Source organism: Fusarium redolens, assembly GCF_020744475.1.
Source record: "Fusarium redolens strain MPI-CAGE-AT-0023 chromosome Unknown BKA55scaffold_2, whole genome shotgun sequence".
Classification (NCBI taxonomy): domain Eukaryota; kingdom Fungi; phylum Ascomycota; class Sordariomycetes; order Hypocreales; family Nectriaceae; genus Fusarium; species Fusarium redolens.
The window spans coordinates 2,889,022-2,909,815 of NW_025763665.1; the positions used below are offsets into that span (position 1 = coordinate 2,889,022).

Genomic DNA, 20,794 nt, shown 5'->3' on the forward strand with positions numbered 1-20,794 from the left:
TGTGGAGGAGTCGATATGTCAGTACGAATGATCGTAATTGAGTTGGGCATTGGGCATCGGAGTCGATGAAGCGAGGTTGGCTTTTTTTTTTTCTCGCGGGGAAAGCGGGGAGAGGAGGAATCGTACCGAGGTAGGCAAAAGGGTTCTGATAAGAGCGTTAGCATGATTGAATAGTCATTTGGCTATTGTGGTATCGTATTTGTGGTGTTTTGGTATGAGGGTACAAGCCGTCGCGTTAGGTTAGGGCAAACAACCTGATGGGCGATGACGAGCGAAGGGAATGAGGGGCTTGTTTTGGATCGTGGGCGAGAGGATAGGCGATGCGACAAGAAATAGCAGGAGCGTAGAGCAAGCGAGGAGGAGTAGAAGCAAATGCGACTGCTGAAGCCATCGAGAGCGAGGGTTCTCGTACAAGAGAGTTCGATCAGAGGCGTTGTGATGCAAAATTGCCAACCCAATCCAACGCCCCAAACTCGAGATCGCAGGGGGTACACTGCTTACAAGAGAACAACAGAATAGAGATAATGCGTACCTTTGTGACAACCGACATCTTTGGTCGTCGCCTTGGGCTTATCGCCTTCCGTCCGGGGCGTAATTCAAATCTTGAGGGCGACGAAGAGTGGTCTACGGTCGCATGACCTTGTAAGAGGAAGAGCTTTGGTGGTTTTTGGTTGTGTTAGGTTGTGTACGTACGTAGAGTAGACAGACTCCAGCCAGCAGAGGGGGTCGAGTATTGATTGTAGGAGTGGAGGGCTCAGTCAGGTTTGGCTGAGTCGAGACTGTCGAGTAGGCAGAGAGTCTCGTAAGTATTTTTTTGGCTTCTATTGGTGTGGTGTGACCCTCGACCTTTTTTTTCTGAGACCTAATGGTGCCCACGATCAAGCCAAAATCAGAGTCTAATGTTACTGGTAACAAATTTACTAATACAAATCACTGGGACCAGCCTCTTTTTTTTTCTCCGTCTGTCTCTCTATTTTACCTGATCTACTACTGACAACTCTACAAGTACAGCGCACAACATGCCCTGACGCAACTGTTATTACTGGTCGTCAGGTGGGACGCTGAGGGAACTCTGACGCACACGCCAAAACGCTAGAAACCTTGTTCTCGCTTAACGATTTCAATTAAATTTAATTTTGTGAGTGGAATTTTCGAGGTCTTAGGGCATGGAAATGGGTACTTTTGACGATTGGATTGGATCTTCAGAGCTAGCACAAGCCAATTGACCCCGCGGTTGAGCTCCAAGCAGCCTCTTGATGAGAATGATGCTGCCAATATATGGCTTATGGCTATAGATCTATGCTATATCATGCTCGTGATTACCAGCCTTTCCAATTAACTCAATTATTCATTAACAATGATGTTATAAACCCAATGCATTCGACTCTAATTCAAGCAGAGTTCAATATTGCTACTGAGGCTTAACTCACCTGTCTCTAGCATCCAATTACCCCGCCAGAGCTTAGCTACGGCTGGGCTTCTTTGGCTGGTGGAAACAAACCTCCATTCCCCTCCTCAAAGTCAATATGATCTCGTTCCTAACAGAATCAGTTATGATCGAATTTATTACAAAAAGTTCAATCTCTCCATTCAACGCTCATGCTATTAATCTAAAGCTGAATTGGGTTCCAAAGCTCCCTTGTCTTCTAACAGTTCTTATGGCGCCTGGTAAGATCTCGCTTGGCTCCGTGCCTCGGCCGTCCGCTTCCGGTGCCGAACCGATGTGAATGCTCTCATAGTTACGTACCTCATCTGTCTCAGGCTTTGTCCTGATGATCATGATAATTCGGTCATCTCATTGGTTTGCCGAAACTGTAATCCTCTCCCTCTTGACGATCACCAAGCTCAAAGGTTCGCCCTGTATAGCTTCATACTATCCTACTAGTCCAATTCCGCTGTATACCTAAGCATGGAACGAATGTAAACAACTTCTCTTAAAACTTAATGCATAATTCGCATGCGAATAGGGGCCCTGCTTCGTTAATACATACTGCCGTGTAACACTCCTCTATCGTCCTGTAAAGAACCGTCTCAACTCAGACCCAACTTTGCCTCCCCATTCGCCAGCCTCAGATTGTCCCGACTTCGTCTTCACAAGGCCGTCCTCAGTCACGCTTGCATCTACCCTTCTCAATCTTCTCACCTCTCGGCTCTGTGTCGACCTCGTCGTCGCGGGCTGGTAACGGTCCAGATACTCTGATGATTGTGGTGTAGCATGCACAGTTCGTTGCGAGTGCGACGTGAGCTGCGAGGGCAAGGGGCTAGCCGTCTTGACATTTGACAAAGGAAGCGGATATGGCGTCCGCAGTACCTGATCTGGATATTCGGGGGGTGTTCTGTATGCTGATGACTCTGCCTCTGAACGATTGGCCTCTGCGCGACGTGACGGAGCGAGTCGAGATGAGGGTCGTTTCAAGGGTTCTACACTGACCCAGCTAACAGCTTGTTTGTGCCGCACTTCAGACCGGTCAATCATGTCGAGGTAGTCGTGCTCTAGAGCTTGTTGAGTGTTGCGACTGCGAGACGGCGAAGGGGGTGGGGTTTTGGGTAGAGTTGGTGATGGTTGGTGTGGAGTACGATGTTCTGATGATCGACTTCTCACAGGTGATTCCGAGGGACAGACTGAACAAGGAGCAGAATGTTGTTTTCTCAGATCATGAGGAGGCTGGAGGTATGTATCGGTGGCAGTTGACCTGCGCTGGCGCTCATGGATAGTAGGACTTGGTGGTCGTTGCATGAATAGCGGTATGGGCTTCAGAGGACTTGGTTTGAAAGAAGGACCGTTGATGGGATCAAAAATGTCGACCCATATAACCGATTCGGATTTGTCCTTGAAACCGGTTGAGACCTTGTTGACTGTGAGGTCCTCAGCCTCAGCACCATATTCGTTCTTGTGGATTCTCTGTTGGTTTGAGGGGGACTGATACATGAATGTTAGCAAGAATCACAGAGGCAAAACTTGCAGCTTACCTTTAAGTTCTTCTCGCTGTTTTTGGCCTCCCATCTCTTCCTGGTCAAGCCCCCATCAACTTTCTCGACTCTCCTCAACCCCCTCTTCACAACGCTATCCTCCTTAACACCATCAACCTCGACTTCCACGACACAAGCTGCGCAAAGTGGTACCTCAGTGACCTCTTTCCCTCCACATCCTTCCTTTACTCGATCTTCTGCTCCGCTCTCCAGAAAGAGATCGTGTACTGAAACTCCCTGATGAATGGATCTGCTCCCGTAGAGTAAACATCCGTAACACGCTCGATGCCAGAAACACCAACCGAAACTGACACATTCATCGCCTCGGTATATGAGCTCGCCGCAAACCCAGCAGATGGCTAGGTTGAGGAGTGCTGCGTGACATGTTGTACAGGCTAGACGTGCGGTACGACCGATGATTTGAGGGTGACCTTGAAAGACGTGGAAGCAGAATGTGCAGGTGAATATGTTGGTTTGGCTATGATTTGGCATCGCAGAAGCATAAAGGGAAAGAAATGCGTTCGATCTTATGTTAGGTATTGTGATGAAAGAATGTATGAGCGAGCAACCGAAGACCAAGGCCATAGTTTGGTAATCTCCAGATCGCGTCTTGAAGAAGTATCATAGGATCGGATGTTGAGTAAAAGAGACTGCAAGACTAAGATAAGGCACCACAGCGAAAGACATAACATATTGGATTAAGGAAAGTGCAGGGCATGTCGAGGAAGGAAAGCGAAACATATCAGACACTGCAATCATGAAACAGAGAAGTCCTTAGGGAGAGATATATGTGTTAAGTTTATGCACAACCCTATACAATCAAATACAATGATGAACTATTCTCATCTGAATTTTAATCTCAGAACCTGATGCATTTTGCCATGACGCCCCGGAAACCCCTAATCCTTGAGTGACCCAAATCCTTTGTCTTGTGTGTGGTAAAAAACAGCATGTCATTTGACTTTGTCAACATAAAAAGCCAGGTAAAAACAATCTCGAAACTCCAGCTTAATCAAAGCACGCTTCATCATTAGCTTCTTGTGTCAAGCTCTGGGTATCAGCAGAATCGAGTGACCAACATGTTACACGCCAGAGCGGACAACAGTGACTCTATAACATCTGCCGTGGCAATCTCCAGAATACGATAGACACATAAAGTCGTATTATACATTCAATTTTCAAAAATTCGCAGCTGTAGCTGCAACTTGGTGGATTCCAACTGTATGGAAACCTAAGCTCGATTCTTAGGACGAGCAAGCATGTTAAGCCGACTCAAGCTGAGAACTGCACGTTTCTTGGTAGGGCTGGAAGAAGCAGGCGTACGCGGAGTAGCACTACCAAAACGGACCTTCTTTGCGCTGGGAGTGCCGCCAACAAGACGAGGAGCAAGAAGGGCTTCACCTTCAGGGACGTGCTCAGCCTTGCGCTTCTTGGCTGCACGCTCGGCACTCTTCTGCTCCTCTTCTTCCTCGTCCCAACTGGTTCGGTGTCGCTTCTTGTTGGACATGCCATGAGGCGCTCCAACCAGAATCTTGGCCGAGCCAGGTTCCTTGTTTTCCTTGTTGAGGCCAATTGGGGAAGTAGGACCAGGGAAGCTACCGGGCATCATCGCGTTAGGCTTAAGTGACTGTCGGACTTGGCGAACACTCGACTGGCCGGGGGAAGCTCCAAAGCCTAGCACAGGAACGTCACCAAACTCGATTGTATGATCACTGCGGAATGTGAACTTGCCGGGGACAGATGCAGGTCCATTATCCTTCTGTTTGCTGGGAGGCTCGGGCAGAGGTCTAAAGCCACTTAGATCAGGGTATACAACATCACCGGAATCCGCCTTCGCAAGTGTTCCATCGATACCTTGGAACTGCTCGTCCGCCAAAGTTCGTGTTGACTGAGCCTTGAGACAGGACTTCTGTGGGGAAGGTGAGTTCTGCTCGAATGCAATGCGCGTGACCTCTGGTGTGAAAGCGACGTGCTTTGTTACCTTTCGTCGAGGAGTAGTCAACGGAAGAGGAGGCAAAGCCTTGTCCTTATCGGCCTTAGGTGGAGCTGGTGTCTGTGAGAGCATGGGCTGAGGGATAGCAGTCTGAACATTGCCAGAAGGTGTTCGATTTCCGCGCAAAATCGACTTGACTCTATCGAAGCGGCCTGGGCTAATGACCCGAGATCTAGGCGTGGTCGGCTTGCCAGGCATAAGGTGAGAAGTACTGGTGGATTTTGGCAGACCACTCTTCAGGTCGACCTTGGAAGGAGACTTGATCAGAGAAATGGTTGGTTTGCCTGTGTGAGCGAGGGACGCCTTCGTAGGGCTCATGAGTCGTGCCAGACTTGATGTTGAGGCAGGCAATTTGGTTGAACCACTTCCACTGGACTTAGGTCGAGGAATCGAGGAGTCATCGCGTGATGAAGGTCGGTTTGTTGTCGCATCATCCTCCATTTGCTGCTTGAGTCTCTTCGAAGGAACGCGTTGGTGTACATTAGGGAACAACTGTGCCTTCTTGGAGGATGTGGGAATAGCGGTAGGCAGGTTGGACGGAGGCATAGTGGACTTCTTGGGTGAGGGCGATTGTTGGTATTCATCGAGGTTAGCACGCGACGACTTGCGCTTGAGGCTCTGCGTGACGCGAGGTGTTGATGGTGTAGGGACATCCAATTCAGCCTTTGAGGGAGATCGCTTCAGACCAGACTTGTCAGGGGAAGAGGTTGGTGTCGTTTCCAGGTTGGCCTTTGAGGGTGTGCGCTTCAGCGACTGAACAACAGGCTGGAAGCGCCCGTTTTGAGCTCTCCAAGCAGACGCATGGTTTTCGATGGAGTCCATCTTCTTGAACTCTGCCATATGCGCCGCGCTATAACGACTTGTCTTACCCTTGGGTTTAGCAATCTTGCGGCCAAGAGCATCCTCTTCAGCGCCCTCTGCATCGCGTTTGGCGATCATGTCAGCCTTGATCTTGGCAGCCTGTCCGCGAAGTTCCTCCATGAGTCGCTGCGCATCACCGCTGAGGGTGGAATCGGTAGTGTCGCGCGTAAATCGGAACGTGAAATTGGAAGCAGGAACGCCAATCTTGGACGGTGTGTCGGGCGGGACGCCAGGGCGGCTGGTGTCCTTGATATCTGTGAAGCCCAGCCTCATCGCGGAGGAGGGCTCACCCATGTTGTGATGAGCTTTACTTGGGTGCATTTCTTCATGGGGAGGCTTCATGGCCGATGACGCTGGCGTCGAAGGCGCGGGAGCTGGTGATGATGGAGCGGCATTGTTTTTGCCTTTCGCTTTGCTGTGACTCTTCAGCTGGGGAAGACGTTCAGGCGACTCGGCATCTTCAACGACAGAGGTCAAGTTGGATGTCGCAGGTTTCTGTCATAATTGTCAGGATGCTTGTCTCGAAAATTGCCTGATGCCATCACGGAGCTCACCTTAGGGGTAGTAGCAGAGGCCAACCGGGCCGAGCGACGGCGCGGAGGAGACATTGTGATTAATAAGAATGTGGTCAAGACTCCAAGTTATGCAAGTATTGAGCAGGTAATTTCAATAATTAAGGGTCGTGATCCTCGTGGGTGATGTCTTTGGGGTCTCTGGTATGATGTCAAATCTCTCTCGATCCAGATGGCGCGTGAATTCCAACGTTGTGAGTGGTGGGGGCTTGCGGTTTGTTTACATGGTCCAAGCTCCATAACAACGGGTTTCTATGCACAGTGTCAGTCACAGTACTTCACACCAGATATCGGTCTGGCACTGTACATCGTCATCGCTTACCCTGTGGCACATTAAATCAGGCTTACAAGTTGAAGTTTATCGAATTGAAGACATGTCTCAATGACAATACACGTCTTGAGGTTCCCCTTACGATGTCTGAGTTCCTTGCTACAATATCAATATTTAACTTGTGTTACTGAGAGCAACTCAAATCCACAAAGGAGTAATATGGTTGGAACTCTAATACCTCCACATAGTCAATTGTACTAGTTGAATAACATCACGAAGTGCCAGCATGGAGGTCTGTGCATTTAACTTAGATTTTCGGTATTCACCACGCGCCTATCCAGCCATCTACCGTTACTGTGATAGCCAAGAATCACGTTGTTACATGTATCACAAGGCCAACACATAGAACATCGTCTGATAGACCAACGAAGACAACATGTCATTCCAGAATCATAAACATAGGCAAGTCTGATCATAAACGCCATCTTTAAAGGCAAAATGAAACGAATAGAATACTGAAAGTGTACACTCTGCCCAAGACTGATACCAATGTTGCTGCTCAGGCATGAGTTTCACTAAGCTCTGCTTTCATGATGGTATACTTCACAATGCCATCAGCACACCACTGAATTTGGCGAAGAAGCACATCTTATGCAGACCAATCCCTATGCTGGTTCTAATATGCCCATAACATGATCTGCCAGCTCTCATCCGTTACCCATGACATGCAAGTAATACCCAAATCGGCTATCATGCCACTGGGATCTGGTGCCTGTCACGAGAGCCTCCCAACAGTCTCATGTTGAAGTATTCGCTTATGAAAGATCACATTTTCTCACGAGATTTCGCCAGTCTTGAAGAGGGAGATGCCGAAAGAAAGCGTGGAGAAGCGTAAGGGGATAGTCGAAAGGTTTCACTCAACACAAGTCCATCCCCGAATACGTCCTCCTCGATCTCGTGCCCGTATACTTCTCTACCAGGACTGATCCTACCACTTACTCCGCCCTGTCTCAGCTGTCCACACATGCGTGATCGACGTGAAATCGAGACCAAATCGACTCACATCACTTTCACGGTTCATGGGGTGACGTTCCCGTTCGGATCTCACAGTGGCTGTAACCCGAGCCGCGCTAGAAAATTTCCAGAAGCAACACCCCATGTCTCGAAGAGAACAGCCCGCCTGGGCACCATGGCGCGACCCGACAATCCCGGCGAAGCCTAGTCAACTCAATGAGAGTCAGCTGAGGCGAAAGCGTTTTTCTCGCTCGGTGTGGAAGGTGAAGGAGAGTTTCGGCAGATTCAACCGACGTTGCGTGGCTTGGCTAGGATTGCCAAGGGCCGTGGAGATCATGTTAATGCAAGGAATTTCTGAGGAACATAACCTGAGAACTCTCTCTTACACAGCCCATAAGGTTTGTTACGAAAGGCCATGCTGAAACATATTTACCTTCTTGATCGGGTAGCATTCTGATCTTCTCTGACAAAATGCCGATCTCGAAGCTCATCAACATGAGAATAGCGTCACAGAGACTGACCCTCAAGTTGTTGTCCAAGGGCGGAAGCTAAGGCCCAACAGAGTTACAACAGGAGACCGGCGCAGTTCGGGAGATGCAGGTGAAGCGGGTTCCCTAGGTCAAGCGAGACGAACCGTCTTCTTCGACCTCACTTGGCAGAGCCTCTCTGACTCTCATTGATCAAGACAGACAGGCAGGGTTGCATCGTGTGTGTGCCTGGCCTCAGCCATTGAAACCGACCCATCAGAATCGGTAGGGCGTGGTTGACGACCATTTAAGTGATTGTATGGTACGTGCTCTCAACCTTGAGAGCTTTCATTCACAATTCTTGGTTGATATTGCTTGCTATGATGCCATGTCAGAGCATCAACGGCGTGACGATTGTATAGACAAGCCGACAACTTAGAGCTTCAACTTCGTCTGAAGCTGAGACTTGATGAGCTCTCTCACCGTCAAAAGACAAGATGAAATTGGCAACTCCTCATGAATTCCACAAAAGGTGGATGGATGATCCGGGGTAGTAGGAATCATAATCTTGACTTGAGAATCCACCGTCAGAACTAGCAATTATCGCCTACCAAAAGGGGACTTAAGATCTGTGGCTCCGATCAAAGTCAAACAAGCCACAGACCATGCACCAACAGGAAATGAACCATGGAGCAGAGTTTTCACCACCCATGGATTCGTTTCTGGAACAAGACATGGAACCCAAAGCTTTCTTTCCATCATGTGAGGGCCCACCACTAGACTACCCTGGGGGCTACGTATGCACGTCTGTTCCTAAAAAGATAACGGACTGGGGATATTATCCATGGTTGCGACTCATGGCACATGTAACGCGATGGGATGCATCGTGGCAGGCATTTTGAGCATGAACTATTGTCTAGGATTGTTGGTCGCCGATGACCGGTGACACATGGTCAGATCTTGCTCTTGATATCGCCTCAGCATCCCAACGCTATGGAGAGGCCAGAACCTTCGACACATGGTTCCATGGAGGCGTTGGATATTGGGTTTGATGAAACGGTATTTCCAAAGTCTGTTTTAACACAATGGCATAAAACTCATCAGTTCCAAAAAAGCGTTTCCGTTCCTGGCTGGCAACCTTTGTGCTAAGGTTTTATGCCAGGATGTTGGGATATGCCGTCATACCATGCGCTAACGTAGCTTGCCTGTTGTCCTTGGAAATGATGAGCAACCAGATATCAGATTGATATGCAACAGGCAGTTTGTTTCGCTTATCTCACAAGGTTTGAAAGACTTTTTTCTTGCACGCTGTAAGAATCTCCTAGTGCCAGTACACAGTATCGGCCTTTGGAGACAACTTGACAACTTGAAGAGATCGTGGTATTCCTTTTGACAGTTGCTTGGGCTAAAATATACCAAAAATTCTGTTCTGCACTGAGTTGACTTTATCATCTCTCATCTTGTCTCTCGGAATACCTAAAGTGCTACGTCAACCACCTGCTAGACTGCATGCTATGCAAAAAGTATAACAGCCAGATGTGCATATCCTTTTGGGAGCTTCGTGTAGTTGGAACACATGATGCAGCAGGGATAGGCTAGAAGACTGTGGATAATTTACTCGGTTCGGAGGATTCGGAGGACCTCTAGTAACCAGGATCAAGATGTCTCGAGGAAAGGCGCTAATCAAAATACGTAGATTATTGGACATTCATGCCGCTGACAGCTCCACCTGTTGTTTTAACAGCCTGAGTGACCTGGCGACGTAAGCCAGATGTGATTGTACAGAGGCCGGTTGTCGGCCTTGACGGGGGCCGAATTCACGTATGTATGAATGATGAAGGCAGCGGCGCCGCACCTGTTGAACATTGAACCAGATGACCACAAGAGCTGAAGACTTCAATGCAGCCTCCATCAATCAGATGTGAATGATAGCCAGAAAGGTTGGGGTGCACAGCGGGGGTTGGAGATAAACAGATCCCTGCTGAGATAGCGCCAGAATGATGGGTCATAGTCGTTCCCTGAGTTTTCTAGAACTGCCAGGGTCACAGTCAAAACAAACGGTGTAATTAAGCATGACAGGATGATCGACCGTATAGAGCGAAATGACGGACCAGATGCTGGCACGACGGTACCTCACTGTAAGCTCTAGCTCAGGTTCTTCAAATTCCATCAACAAGGGCATCTGTAAAGAGATTGCAATAAGTGCTGAAAATTTCAACAACCATCACGGGAAACAGACCAATGATTGGGTCAAGGAATGGGTGCCAGATTCGGTACTGTCTGTCATAAAAAGACGAGAAACGCATTCTGGCACATGCCCTCCGCCACCAAGGGCGCACCGCGCACCGTTGAACACCACTAGGAAAACTGAAAGCCGCCCTTGCTGCTCTCTTGACAACCGCCCAGCGACTGAAGCGTTTCCGGTGAGAGGGCTGGAGCGAAAGCGGGGGCTCCGGTGTTACAGCTGCCGATCAGTTCAGCCAGCAGAGAGAGTGGCCCGGCGGCCGAGCGAACATTCAGCCGGCGGCCACACCACACATCAGCGAAAAACGAACAGAGCTTTGACGATGATGATAGTCGAGGGGCTGATGGCTTGTATATCTGCAAATCTCGAGCATCGAAAACATCATTTGTATGCTTATCAGGGAGCGTATCTCTGGCATCCCACTGTCTCACACCAGGCCTGGGTTGGTCTTTTCCGTCCTGGGATCGGCTCGACCGTAAAGAGGATGGGCGAGAAGAGTTAGTTCCAAGGTTGAGTGGGATGTGAGAGTGCCAGGGCATGCATGGCTGCAGCGTCTTGTGGGAGTGCGAGTGGGCTGCTCTGGTCTGCTACAGTAGACTCTCACTCGCCCCTGTGAGTGAAGCTGCCTGTTGACGATTGATTGAGCGCTTCACGATTTATCCCTCATGTGAAATGTTTAAGAAGAGATCACGATGGGACCGTGCACTCCCCATGCTTTGGATGTCCATGTCGAAACCAATGGATGGATTGAAGGGGCCATGTTGAAGAATTTAAGGTGAAGATTGAGATGGACTGGTTTTTTTTAGTGGATGTCTCCTTGCTCCACTTATGGGCCTTGGAAGCCCACTCTGATCCCTCGAATACGAGCCTTTGATTGGCCCAAGGGCTAAGGCCCTCGAGTCGACAGAGAAAAGAAGGACTTTCCTGGGCTGCCCCCTCCTCTTAATTTACATTACATAAAACCGTATTCCCTTGCGGCCTGAGTGATCCCCTTCTCTGTTATCGCAACTGTCCCCCCAAGAACTCGACGCGAATTACAGCCCGTCTTTTATCTCTTCGTAGAATTTCTTACGTTTTTCAAAGACCCTTACCTGCGACTTGCCACTGATAGGCGCTTGTTAGACGCAGCGCGTATCATTGTCGTTCAGCCAGCACTATCTTTGATAGCCAAGCGTTTTGGTTTTGTCTGCGTTTTTGCGTCTGATAAGGGCCATTTTCACACTCCAGTACGCTGTTGACCCCCCGTACAACCCCCAATCCGGGCTGCATTTCCTATCTCTTACGCCCGCTCCCACTACGCCCGCAACCGCAAAGCAAAAACCCAACGGGCGCACACTTGCCTGTCTCGATTCTTTGCGCCCGTCGTCGTCTTGACGTTCCACCTCGTCACGTAACAGAATTCCCGTTTTGCGTCTCTGGGGCGTTTGCCGCTGCGCGGCAAATCGTCTAGTAGCCCGGTCTGGGTAATGGCAGACAAGATGTCAATCGATAAGGCGGATCCTGCGCAACACCAAAACAACAATCATCTCAACGGCCTAAACGGTCATTCTCGGGAAGAGACCGACTCTCTCGTTGGCTCCAGCCCTGAGGGCGATCATCACCCTGCGATAACCTCTGCTGCCAATGCTACCCAAGAGCCTCAGCAGCCCAAGAGGAAGGGTGGCCGCAAGCCTGTAAGTCTTGTCTTGTTTCACTTTACTTACACCACATACACACTACACACTGCTTTCCCTCTATCTATGAGGATAGCTTATTGTTAAACAACACGATGGGATTGGGATAGATCAAGACATCACCTCAACAACTCAGCTTCCCCGCTCTCACTCCGGGTCTTACCCGTGTCTCTCTCCAAGACAACATGACGCACACTAACAGAACATGAAAAGATCTATGCGACTTCCGAAGAGCGAAAGCAGAGGAACCGACAGGCTCAAGCTGCTTTTCGTGAACGTCGAACTGAATACATAAAGCAACTTGAAGAGACCATCCGCGTCCATGAGTCCAACCTCCACAACCTTCAGGCGGCTCACCGCACCGCCGCCGATGAGTGCCTGATGCTTCGATACAAGAACTCGCTTCTCGAGCGTATTCTTCTTGAAAAGGGAATCGATGTCCAGGCTGAGCTTCGCGCGAAGACGGGTAGTCCTAACTTGGGACCAACCCATATGCCCCAGAACCTCGTTCAGCCTCCTCCGATTCAGCGTGCGATCATGAACCGACACCACCAGTCTCGACGATCAAACTCGAACATCGCTCCCAAGGCTGAGCCTGTGCCAGTACTGCCACCTCCGCTGCAACCTCATTCGACTGCTACCTCACCCAAGAATCGACCTACACCGTCATCTCATTCCAACTCGCCGAGCAACACCGGCTCCGCCTTCTCACCTGCCGCCTCGGATAACATGTCAATGAGAGGCTCGATGACTAGCATGTCGCGCCAGCAGATGCCCCAGCAGCAACAGCAGCAGATGCCTCAGAGCACACAGGCCCCTCGATCATCGATGATACAGAATGGTGGACGGGGAGCTCAAACCGGATCCGGAGCTTCTTACTACCCTACCCCTGCCTTCCAAAACCATATTGAACAACTTGGTAAGCTTTTCCGCATCACTTGAAGGATAACACATCCTAATCATACATGCAGAGCAAGAATATGAACAAGACGGTATGATTGATGAGCCTGAAATCGAAACACCAGCTGGTCATGGAGGATACCCCTCAGGCTACAATGGAGAGAACCAACAGCCTATGATGATGTCGCCTGCTTCTAGTGGACCTGGACACCAGATGACACCATCTCACGAGCCTGTCCAACAACCACAAACCACGCACTCTCAATACCCGTCGATGACCCAGCTCCTAGACCAGAATGGCCTGGATTGGGATCCTTTTGGATTGAGTGCTAGCATGGCATTCCCTAACGGGCAACAGTTTCAGTTTGAACAAGCCAACATGAGGTGAACTTGCAACGCGAACAAAACCTTTGGAATTGGTCATCCAGAGGGTCCATTCATCGACAGACGCCTGAAGAGCTGATATCATAGGAGACTCCATACTCCTGACAGCTCTCGCCTAAGTCTTGAAATCCATGGTCGAGGGTTTTTGGGGCGTTGGGATACCCCTCATTAACAAAAAACCTCGCGCACCATAGGCATGCTTCATGAAGACAAAAACACTTAACGGTCGCACTTGATTGAAAGGCAATTTCGACGCGACTGACTTGTTGATTCTTCTGCGGGATGTGCGATAGATATATCCCACCGCAACAGACTTGAGCAACAGGCTTACCACAGCGAGGCCCTCAGCCATTTCCCATTCTCAATGTAATGTCGCGCTGAGGATGAGTAGGGCTATGGTACCATCCTGATGGCAAGACCTGTCGAAGGACTTGACGACTACAATTAAGGACAGAACACTTCAGCATAACATTATCTCGTGTTGAACAGCTCTGGCAGTACTATATACAAAAGCACTTAATTATCGCTTCCCACAACTTTTGGCGACAAATCATTTCAAGAGCGAGATATACCTGTCGACTTAAAACATGTGATGGGATACTGGCGCAGAAAGGACATTGGAAAAAAGAAAACTAGCATTATATTACGATGACGGGATTTGGATTTGATTCAGGACTCAAAATGATTGAGGATTTCTAAAAGTTACATGATCAGACAGAGGATCTGTCGAAAGCGGTGTTTTTTTTGTCGAGATATCAAATCATGCAATAGTTAGTTGTAACGGGACATGGGACTTGAACATAGCAATTGCGTAACGAAGCACGCATTGAATACCATCTTTTGCAACATACATTGCTCTCCAATAACTCTTGATCATTCCATTGCTCTTCGTCGACCTCACCAAGTGGGACAGCGGCTGAACCTTTAGTCAATAACACTACCCCAGAAATGCATCATCATGGACAAAGCGGATTGGAACCAACAAGGAACCAACCTTACAAGCAAGACTTGGACTGGCGAAGATGCCACGGTGTGGGACAAGGTGACAAGAGGACAAAGTCAAGTCAAGGTGAATCTTGGCGTAGTGCCGAATATCCATGAGGCTTGTTATGCGTTATGTAAGTGTTATTAATAGCTTCACTGCTTGATCTCCCCAGTTGTTGGTTGACGCTGGGGCCAGACCTGTGATGTGAAGTTGGAGGCGGGTCGGAACGGATGCGGGATAATCAGTGGGACTTGTAACTTCACATGATCGACGATACCTAGTGTGAGTTTGTTTTATGAGAGTGTGAGAAAAGGGGAAAGCCTGGGGAATTGCGGGAGAAGACGGCGATGTTCTGGAGCCCCTATTGTTAGTGTTGAAGCTATTGTCTTTAAGGATGGAGGTAAGTAAGACAGGACGAACTAAAGAAGATTGCATGGGGATATTTGGTTTTGAATACCAAACATCTGGTCTTTAAAGTTGAGACATAATCGTTACCTGGTCTGAAATATACATATTTGATGAGGTCAACCATGTAAAACGATTCGACGTACACCTATAACCCTAGAAATAAACTCCAACGCTTTATATATACGCCAAAAGCATGATTCCAAACACAATCGTCCTTGTCCAGTATCGCATATCCAGCATGTGAGATGCCGCACTCTTCCAATGTATTCTGGTCTGTCCAGCCTTATCCGCCTCATCGATGCTACAGACGACCTTACATCCCTCCTTACTATCATCTCGACGTACCAGTCCACCGTCTTGTGTAGCATCGCTCTCCAACGTGCGACCATCTAAACCTCTCTTTTCCTCGTTGTCTTTTGTAACATTATACACCATATCGATCCACTGGATTTGCATATAGGCTGCACCATTGAGGCTCATATTACCACTCCACGAACCACCGTCACTCCAAGCATTGAGAATAATCTGTGCCGGGTCCTTTGGTGTCTGGAACTCTATGCTGGCGACCTCTTGGCCATCAGCATACCACGTTGAGCTTTTGGGCGTCCAGTCCAATCGGTGCACAACCCAATCATCCCATCTAATACCCTTGGGCAGAGTACCGTTACGAGTAGCTTTGGGAATATCATCGCCGTCCTCTGTGAAAGAGGGCTGGTTTGTGTACTGAACCCGGTTCTTGGGATCGCGCGTCATAATCTCAATATCAGCTTCTTGCACATCAGCTAGCTCTTCACCCCCGAGGTACGTGAAGATAGCCATGCATGCGCCCGCGCTGCCGGTGACACGGGCGAGCATCCGTACTGAGACGTAGTGATACGTCGACACAGACTCGAACTCTGCAGCGCTTTGGAAACCGGGAAATCGCATGGTTCGCATGGTAAGGAACGTATCCGAGGCTGCATCTTTGTCGTCATTCTTTTCGATGTAGATGTTGTTGGGAGAGTTGATCATTAGGACAGTTGCATCGCCTGAGAGACTAACGCCCTTTCCGCGATTGCTCCAGTCTTGAATACTCCTCCAGGTGGTATCCCAAGCGTCGCTGTAGAAATAGTCGCTTGTTACACCTGCTGTTCTGGAAGCATTTTGGATAGGACTGGGAACTCCAGCATAGTCCCCGAGGTTTCGGTAGTCATAGAAACTGTGTCGTGAATAATATGCAGAGTTGGTGCCATTAGTGAGATAGCAATCACACTCATCGTTTGATGATCCATGAACTATGGCTACTAACACAGTGAGTTGTATGCAAAGCAAGCGACTTGGCCAAAACATAGCTGTAAGTTAATCAATCACAAAACAGCAGAAGCAGAGGCAGAACATCAAAGCACGCATTGTCATTAATAAATGTTAGGAGCTGAAAGCCATTGAATTGGCTTATGGACCTCCTTAAGGTATTTGCCCATTCAGACCGGTCGAGGCTTTGCTTAGCCTCATTCCCTCGTAGGAGGCCTTTGACAAGTAAGACGGCATCCTACGACAATTGCGGGTAATAGTATTTAGTTGACATAATGGGCTCTGCCAAACAGACTCATTGGGTCAGATATTGTATGGTAACCGCTGGATAGCACTGACAATGTAAGGTTAAGTTGCATTTCCAGGACATTCCAGACTGACAACCTGGAAGTAAAGGTGAATGAATCACGTGATCAGCCTCATCCGCTTTACCGGGAAGGCCCCGCCTAATTTATGCAGCATCACGGCGCCGCTGATTCATTCTTCATTATTATTCGCATCTGCATTCGCAGTCATTTTATATCGTACGTCGTCACAAACTACGATTCGTTTTTTGACGACGTGCAAAAGGCACTCTTGCTATGTGAAGCGTAGCCTGCGACTCCATTTACTGGATGACAAACACCACACTCGCTCAGCTTTGCTAAGACAAACTCCAGGTGCATAAGTATCACGATGACACTGTCGATTTTCGTAAACTCATTTTTGGGATGATAGACGCTTCAACATCGCAACAACAACCGCAATAATCGCCATGTCGTCGCCCAAGCCATCCGCAGGCCTAGAGGAGCCTGCAGCTCAGTCGCCAAAGCCAGAGTCGCCAAAGCGCGACGGCGCAACCGAACCGGTGGAGCAGAGTTCTGATCGCGAAGATGGAGAGGCTTCTGAATCTCCCAAGGAACCCAACAACGCTGCCTATGATAAGGATGGGCCTCCTTTACCAAACGAACCGACACCAGATGGACCACCTTTGCCAAGCGAACCTGTACCTGGTGGCCCTCCGTTGCCCAACGAGCCTGCGCCGCAACAAGAGGATGATGGCTGGGATTGTCAGTGGGACCTCAACACGCAGGCTTGGTTCTTCGTGAATCGCTTCACTGGCAAGTCTCAGTGGGATAACCCTCGCGTTGCCACAAGCGCTCCTGTCCCCGCTGCCCCGGGCACAACCCCAGGTGTTCCTCAACCCCCAGCTTTAGAGAAACCTGTCGCTGGAGGCTACAACCCGGCAATCCATGGCGACTACGATCCCAACGCTTGGTATGCAAAAAGTACTCAAGAAGAAGACCAAGTTGCGACCACAAGCGCCGGCATCACCGACGCTGCAGAGATATACGCCGCAACAGCAACCTTCAACCGCTTCACAGGCCAGTTCCAAACAGCTGGCCAAGGACCCGAGCGTCATAGTGATGAAGCCAAGTCCAAGCGCCAGATGAACGCCTTCTTTGACGTTGAAGCCGCAGCCAATGCCCATGACGGTCGCAGCTTGAAGGCAGAGCGTTCAGGGAAGAAGCCTTCCAAGGCTGAGCTGAAACAGTTCAAAGAGAAGCGACGGGCTCGTAAGGAGGAAAAGCGTCGCGCTTGGCTCAGGGACTGAGACTAGCTGAACTTTTTCCATTTTCATATACTAGGTGGCATCATTGCTCGAAGGCGTTCTTATGGTAGGGAGGAGTTGGTGGATCGTTTCTGGATTTGGTTGAAGAGACGACGGCCGCTTTGGATGTAGACATGCTGTCGTGCATGGAAAGAAGGTCGGTGAAGGCTAGAAGGCTAGGGACTGGTTATATATATTTTATACCCCAATAAATCTTTTAAAATTACTTTTCTATGTCCCGTAAAATGGCTAGTCCTCATCTTCATCTTCATCATCGTCCAACTCCATATTGAGATGAACGCTCTCATCATCATTGTCGTCCTCCTCCTCTTCAGGCTCATTAGCCACAACTGGGGCCTTTTGAATGGGCGCCGGGAGAACACGATCAGGAGAAGAGGACTTTTCCAGGACCTGTCTCTTTGGGGGCGCAGGGTCTGACCCTTCATGCTTTCGTTTGGGTGGCGAGGACGCCCGCGCGAAGGCATTCTCAGTTGAGGGAGCACTGGCCTTCTTGATAGGGGCAAAGGGGTTGCTCTGTATGGGTAGGTTCTTCTCAGCGGGAGCTGTGGGCAGTGCTCCTGGCTTGAATAAGTCACCCTTCTTTTCAGGCACTGCATCTTGCTCTTCGACATCACCATCCTCCATCTCCTCATCTTGCTCCTCTTCCTCTTCCTCCTCTTCGACAGGTAGAGCCTCTAGTGGCTCTTCACCCTCAGCGAGACTCTGAGCACCCGCACGAATGTTGGTGCGCAAAATCTCGAGACCTTTGTCATCAGGGAATTGTTGGGTAAGATGGGGAAGAATGCTAGGATATACTCGGCCACGTTGGTCCTTGTATGGGTTGAGAACACTTGCCAGCATAGCATCGCGGTTATTTGTCAGGATAGCTGTCTGGTCAATGAGGCCACGCAAAGAAGGCTTGAGATGTCGCTGTGGCAGATTTGACAGAATGACGGGTAAGAGATTGGCAGCAGCGGCCTTGTGCTTGGGCCCTAGGGAAGGGTTTGAGACAACGGCGGCGGCTTGAGGCTGAAGGAAAAGATCAGCATTGGCGGCGATGCTGTTCTTCTTACTGTCGGTGCCAGTTGCCGCTGGCATCTCGGCCTCTTTGAGGTGACCTGCATCTTGTTGCAAGTCACGACAGCAAGCGCCAAATACAGGGTCCAAGCTACCAACCGACGGCTTGGACAGTGTTGGGCCAGAGATGAGCAAGATCTCCTTGAGTACGGTGTATCCGGTCGTTCGGACCGTGGGAAGGTTGATTCCCGACTTAAATACTCGGACCAGGTGGTCAAGCACCTCTGGGGCAATAGACACAGCATTCTGACCCAGACGCTGGAACAATGCTTCAATGAGGTGCAGAGCAGCGATGTGAATATCCGGTAACGCAGCCCAGAGCTCCTCCTTCTCTTCCCTGGCAATCGCGGCGTTGGTCTGAAGCGCTTGATCCCATGTCTGGGACTTGGGCGAGAGTCTGGCTATGAGAAGTAATCGAGATGCAGCGTCAACAAGCGCGCTGGTGGGTATTGTGACGGGTGCCTTGGTAGGATATCGCAGACAATCAGACAGATACTGGAAAAGGCCAATTAAACGATCAGCCCCGGCGTTGATTCCCGACCATGCTGGGAGCTCGTCCACAGATGAGCCACCACCGTTCGGCTCATTATCAAGTTCCACTCGCGATCGAGTGAGGCCGCTCGTTCCCTCCCATGATTCTTCGACGGCTCTCAGAACCTGGTCAGCTGTAGAGTGCAGCTCCTTTAGGAGAGTGTCGATCAGCTTGGCCCACTCATCGCTACCTCCTGACTTGGCTGCAACATGGTGAAGCGAGATAACAAGTTTTCGCGAAGCTCGCTGAAGGCTTTGTGGAATGACAGTCTCATCTGATTGCGTGGGTACAAGATAAGGCTTGACTGCTGTTCTAAGCTTGGAGTTTGAAGGTCGAATGGTAGTTGGGTAAAGAGGAATCAAGGCGGACAGAGCGTCGCAAATAGTCTCAATGACAGATAGAGGTGTTTGAAGTTTCTCGCCGTTCTTGGGTAAGCTGATGAGCTTTATGCAAGCTGTGATAAATGTTGGGATTGTGGGTGTGGCAATCTCTCGAACAAGGGTCTGATATGGCTGGACTGAGATGTAGATTCGTGTAAGAGTCACAATGGCCAACTCCTTTGAAGCAATGGGATCGCTTTTCTGTATATTGTCAGTACTCGGCTTAGGCAAACAAGGATATCGACTCACCTCAACTACAGACAGAAGTCCAGTGACCCATGGCTGACAACCTCGTAGAATTTCCCATCCACCAACGTCAACCACAGTCTTGATAAGCGCAACAGCAGCGAATCTAGCCTCACGACTTCGGCCATTAAGGTGATTAGTGATGCTAGCCTTGAGCTTGTGGACAAGCTGAGCGGCTTCAGAGGAGCTATCCTTGACCTTGCGGTCTGAAGGCGCTGACAAGGGCTCCTTGCAGTGTAGGACGTGGTTGATGAGAGATGGCAGCGCATGAGGAAGCTGAGTTGGCGGAATTGAGGTGAGTTTGCGGCATAGAACCCGCAGGTCGGGTGGTAGTGAGGCCGCCATGAGTACTGAATCCTATATGAGGTTTCTGGGATAGTTTGTGAGGTCTCAGATGCTTTGCGACAAGTTGAAGCTTGAAGATATTGGCCAAGACAAGAGTAGACCAACTCAAAGTTGATACTGCGCCGTCACGTGTAACAGGCGAGAGCAGCAGTCGCAAAAGAGGTTCAGTTATATTTGAACAGAGATTCAGTATCCAATTCTGTTGTTCAACTGGAAATCTCGGCTTATAACCTCGAATTATGATGAAGCTGTAAATTCATCGAGAAGACTCCATTGAAACTTTTTTTCTGCTCTCAGTAGGTCCCTAGCAACAAGCATACCAAAGGTGGGTTAGCTTGAATGGCGGGAAGACCCCTGGCAGTGGATCCAACGGTGCTGTCTTAGGTGGTTCTGATTGGCCCAGAAACTGAGTTACGTCGTCCCAGCAGCTCTCATCTCCAGCAAATACCACCTTAACCACCTTGAAAGTCCAGAGACCGTAATTATAGCATTCACCTCAGGCGGCCTCTGAAACATCACGATTGACTTTTGTTACCAATATTTTCGATATTGTAACTCATCTATAACCTCAGATCAGAGGATTTATCTTT

General features: G+C 49.4%; 6 protein-coding genes across 6 annotated transcripts; 2 read left to right on the forward strand and 4 right to left on the reverse strand.

Moving 5' to 3' along the window:
• Positions 1-2,008: 2,008 nt before the first annotated feature.
• BKA55DRAFT_499738 (uncharacterized protein) lies at positions 2,009-3,462 on the reverse strand (the record flags this gene model as incomplete). Its single annotated transcript, XM_046186679.1, has 2 exons — positions 2,009-2,920; positions 2,971-3,462. The coding sequence occupies 2 exons, from the start codon at positions 3,460-3,462 to the stop codon at positions 2,009-2,011; spliced, it is 1,404 nt and encodes a 467-aa protein (XP_046055367.1).
• A 285-nt stretch (positions 3,463-3,747) lies between these two features.
• Positions 3,748-6,649, reverse strand: BKA55DRAFT_605638 (uncharacterized protein). Its single transcript, XM_046196588.1, has 2 exons — positions 6,379-6,649; positions 3,748-6,319 (listed from the first exon to the last, which is right to left on the reverse strand). The coding sequence occupies exons 1-2, from the start codon at positions 6,430-6,432 to the stop codon at positions 4,202-4,204; spliced, it is 2,172 nt and encodes a 723-aa protein (XP_046055368.1). The 5' UTR covers positions 6,433-6,649; the 3' UTR covers positions 3,748-4,201.
• Positions 6,650-11,871: 5,222 nt separating this feature from the next.
• BKA55DRAFT_499084 (MeaB bZIP transcription factor) lies at positions 11,872-13,354 on the forward strand (the record flags this gene model as incomplete). Its single annotated transcript, XM_046186620.1, has 3 exons — positions 11,872-12,066; positions 12,280-12,985; positions 13,038-13,354. The coding sequence occupies 3 exons, from the start codon at positions 11,872-11,874 to the stop codon at positions 13,352-13,354; spliced, it is 1,218 nt and encodes a 405-aa protein (XP_046055369.1).
• Positions 13,355-14,917: 1,563 nt separating this feature from the next.
• Positions 14,918-16,072, reverse strand: BKA55DRAFT_499244 (concanavalin A-like lectin/glucanase domain-containing protein; the record flags this gene model as incomplete). The annotated part of the gene is made up of 1 exon (XM_046186639.1): positions 14,918-16,072. The coding sequence occupies one exon, from the start codon at positions 16,070-16,072 to the stop codon at positions 14,918-14,920; it is 1,155 nt and encodes a 384-aa protein (XP_046055370.1).
• A 353-nt stretch (positions 16,073-16,425) lies between these two features.
• Positions 16,426-17,832, forward strand: BKA55DRAFT_556004 (uncharacterized protein). The gene is made up of 2 exons (XM_046191669.1): positions 16,426-16,692; positions 16,751-17,832. The coding sequence occupies exon 2, from the start codon at positions 16,788-16,790 to the stop codon at positions 17,625-17,627; it is 840 nt and encodes a 279-aa protein (XP_046055371.1). The 5' UTR covers positions 16,426-16,692; positions 16,751-16,787; the 3' UTR covers positions 17,628-17,832.
• Positions 17,833-20,476, reverse strand: BKA55DRAFT_556005 (rRNA processing/ribosome biogenesis-domain-containing protein). Its single transcript, XM_046191670.1, has 2 exons — positions 19,863-20,476; positions 17,833-19,814 (listed from the first exon to the last, which is right to left on the reverse strand). The coding sequence occupies exons 1-2, from the start codon at positions 20,202-20,204 to the stop codon at positions 17,874-17,876; spliced, it is 2,283 nt and encodes a 760-aa protein (XP_046055372.1). The 5' UTR covers positions 20,205-20,476; the 3' UTR covers positions 17,833-17,873.
• Positions 20,477-20,794: the final 318 nt, after the last annotated feature.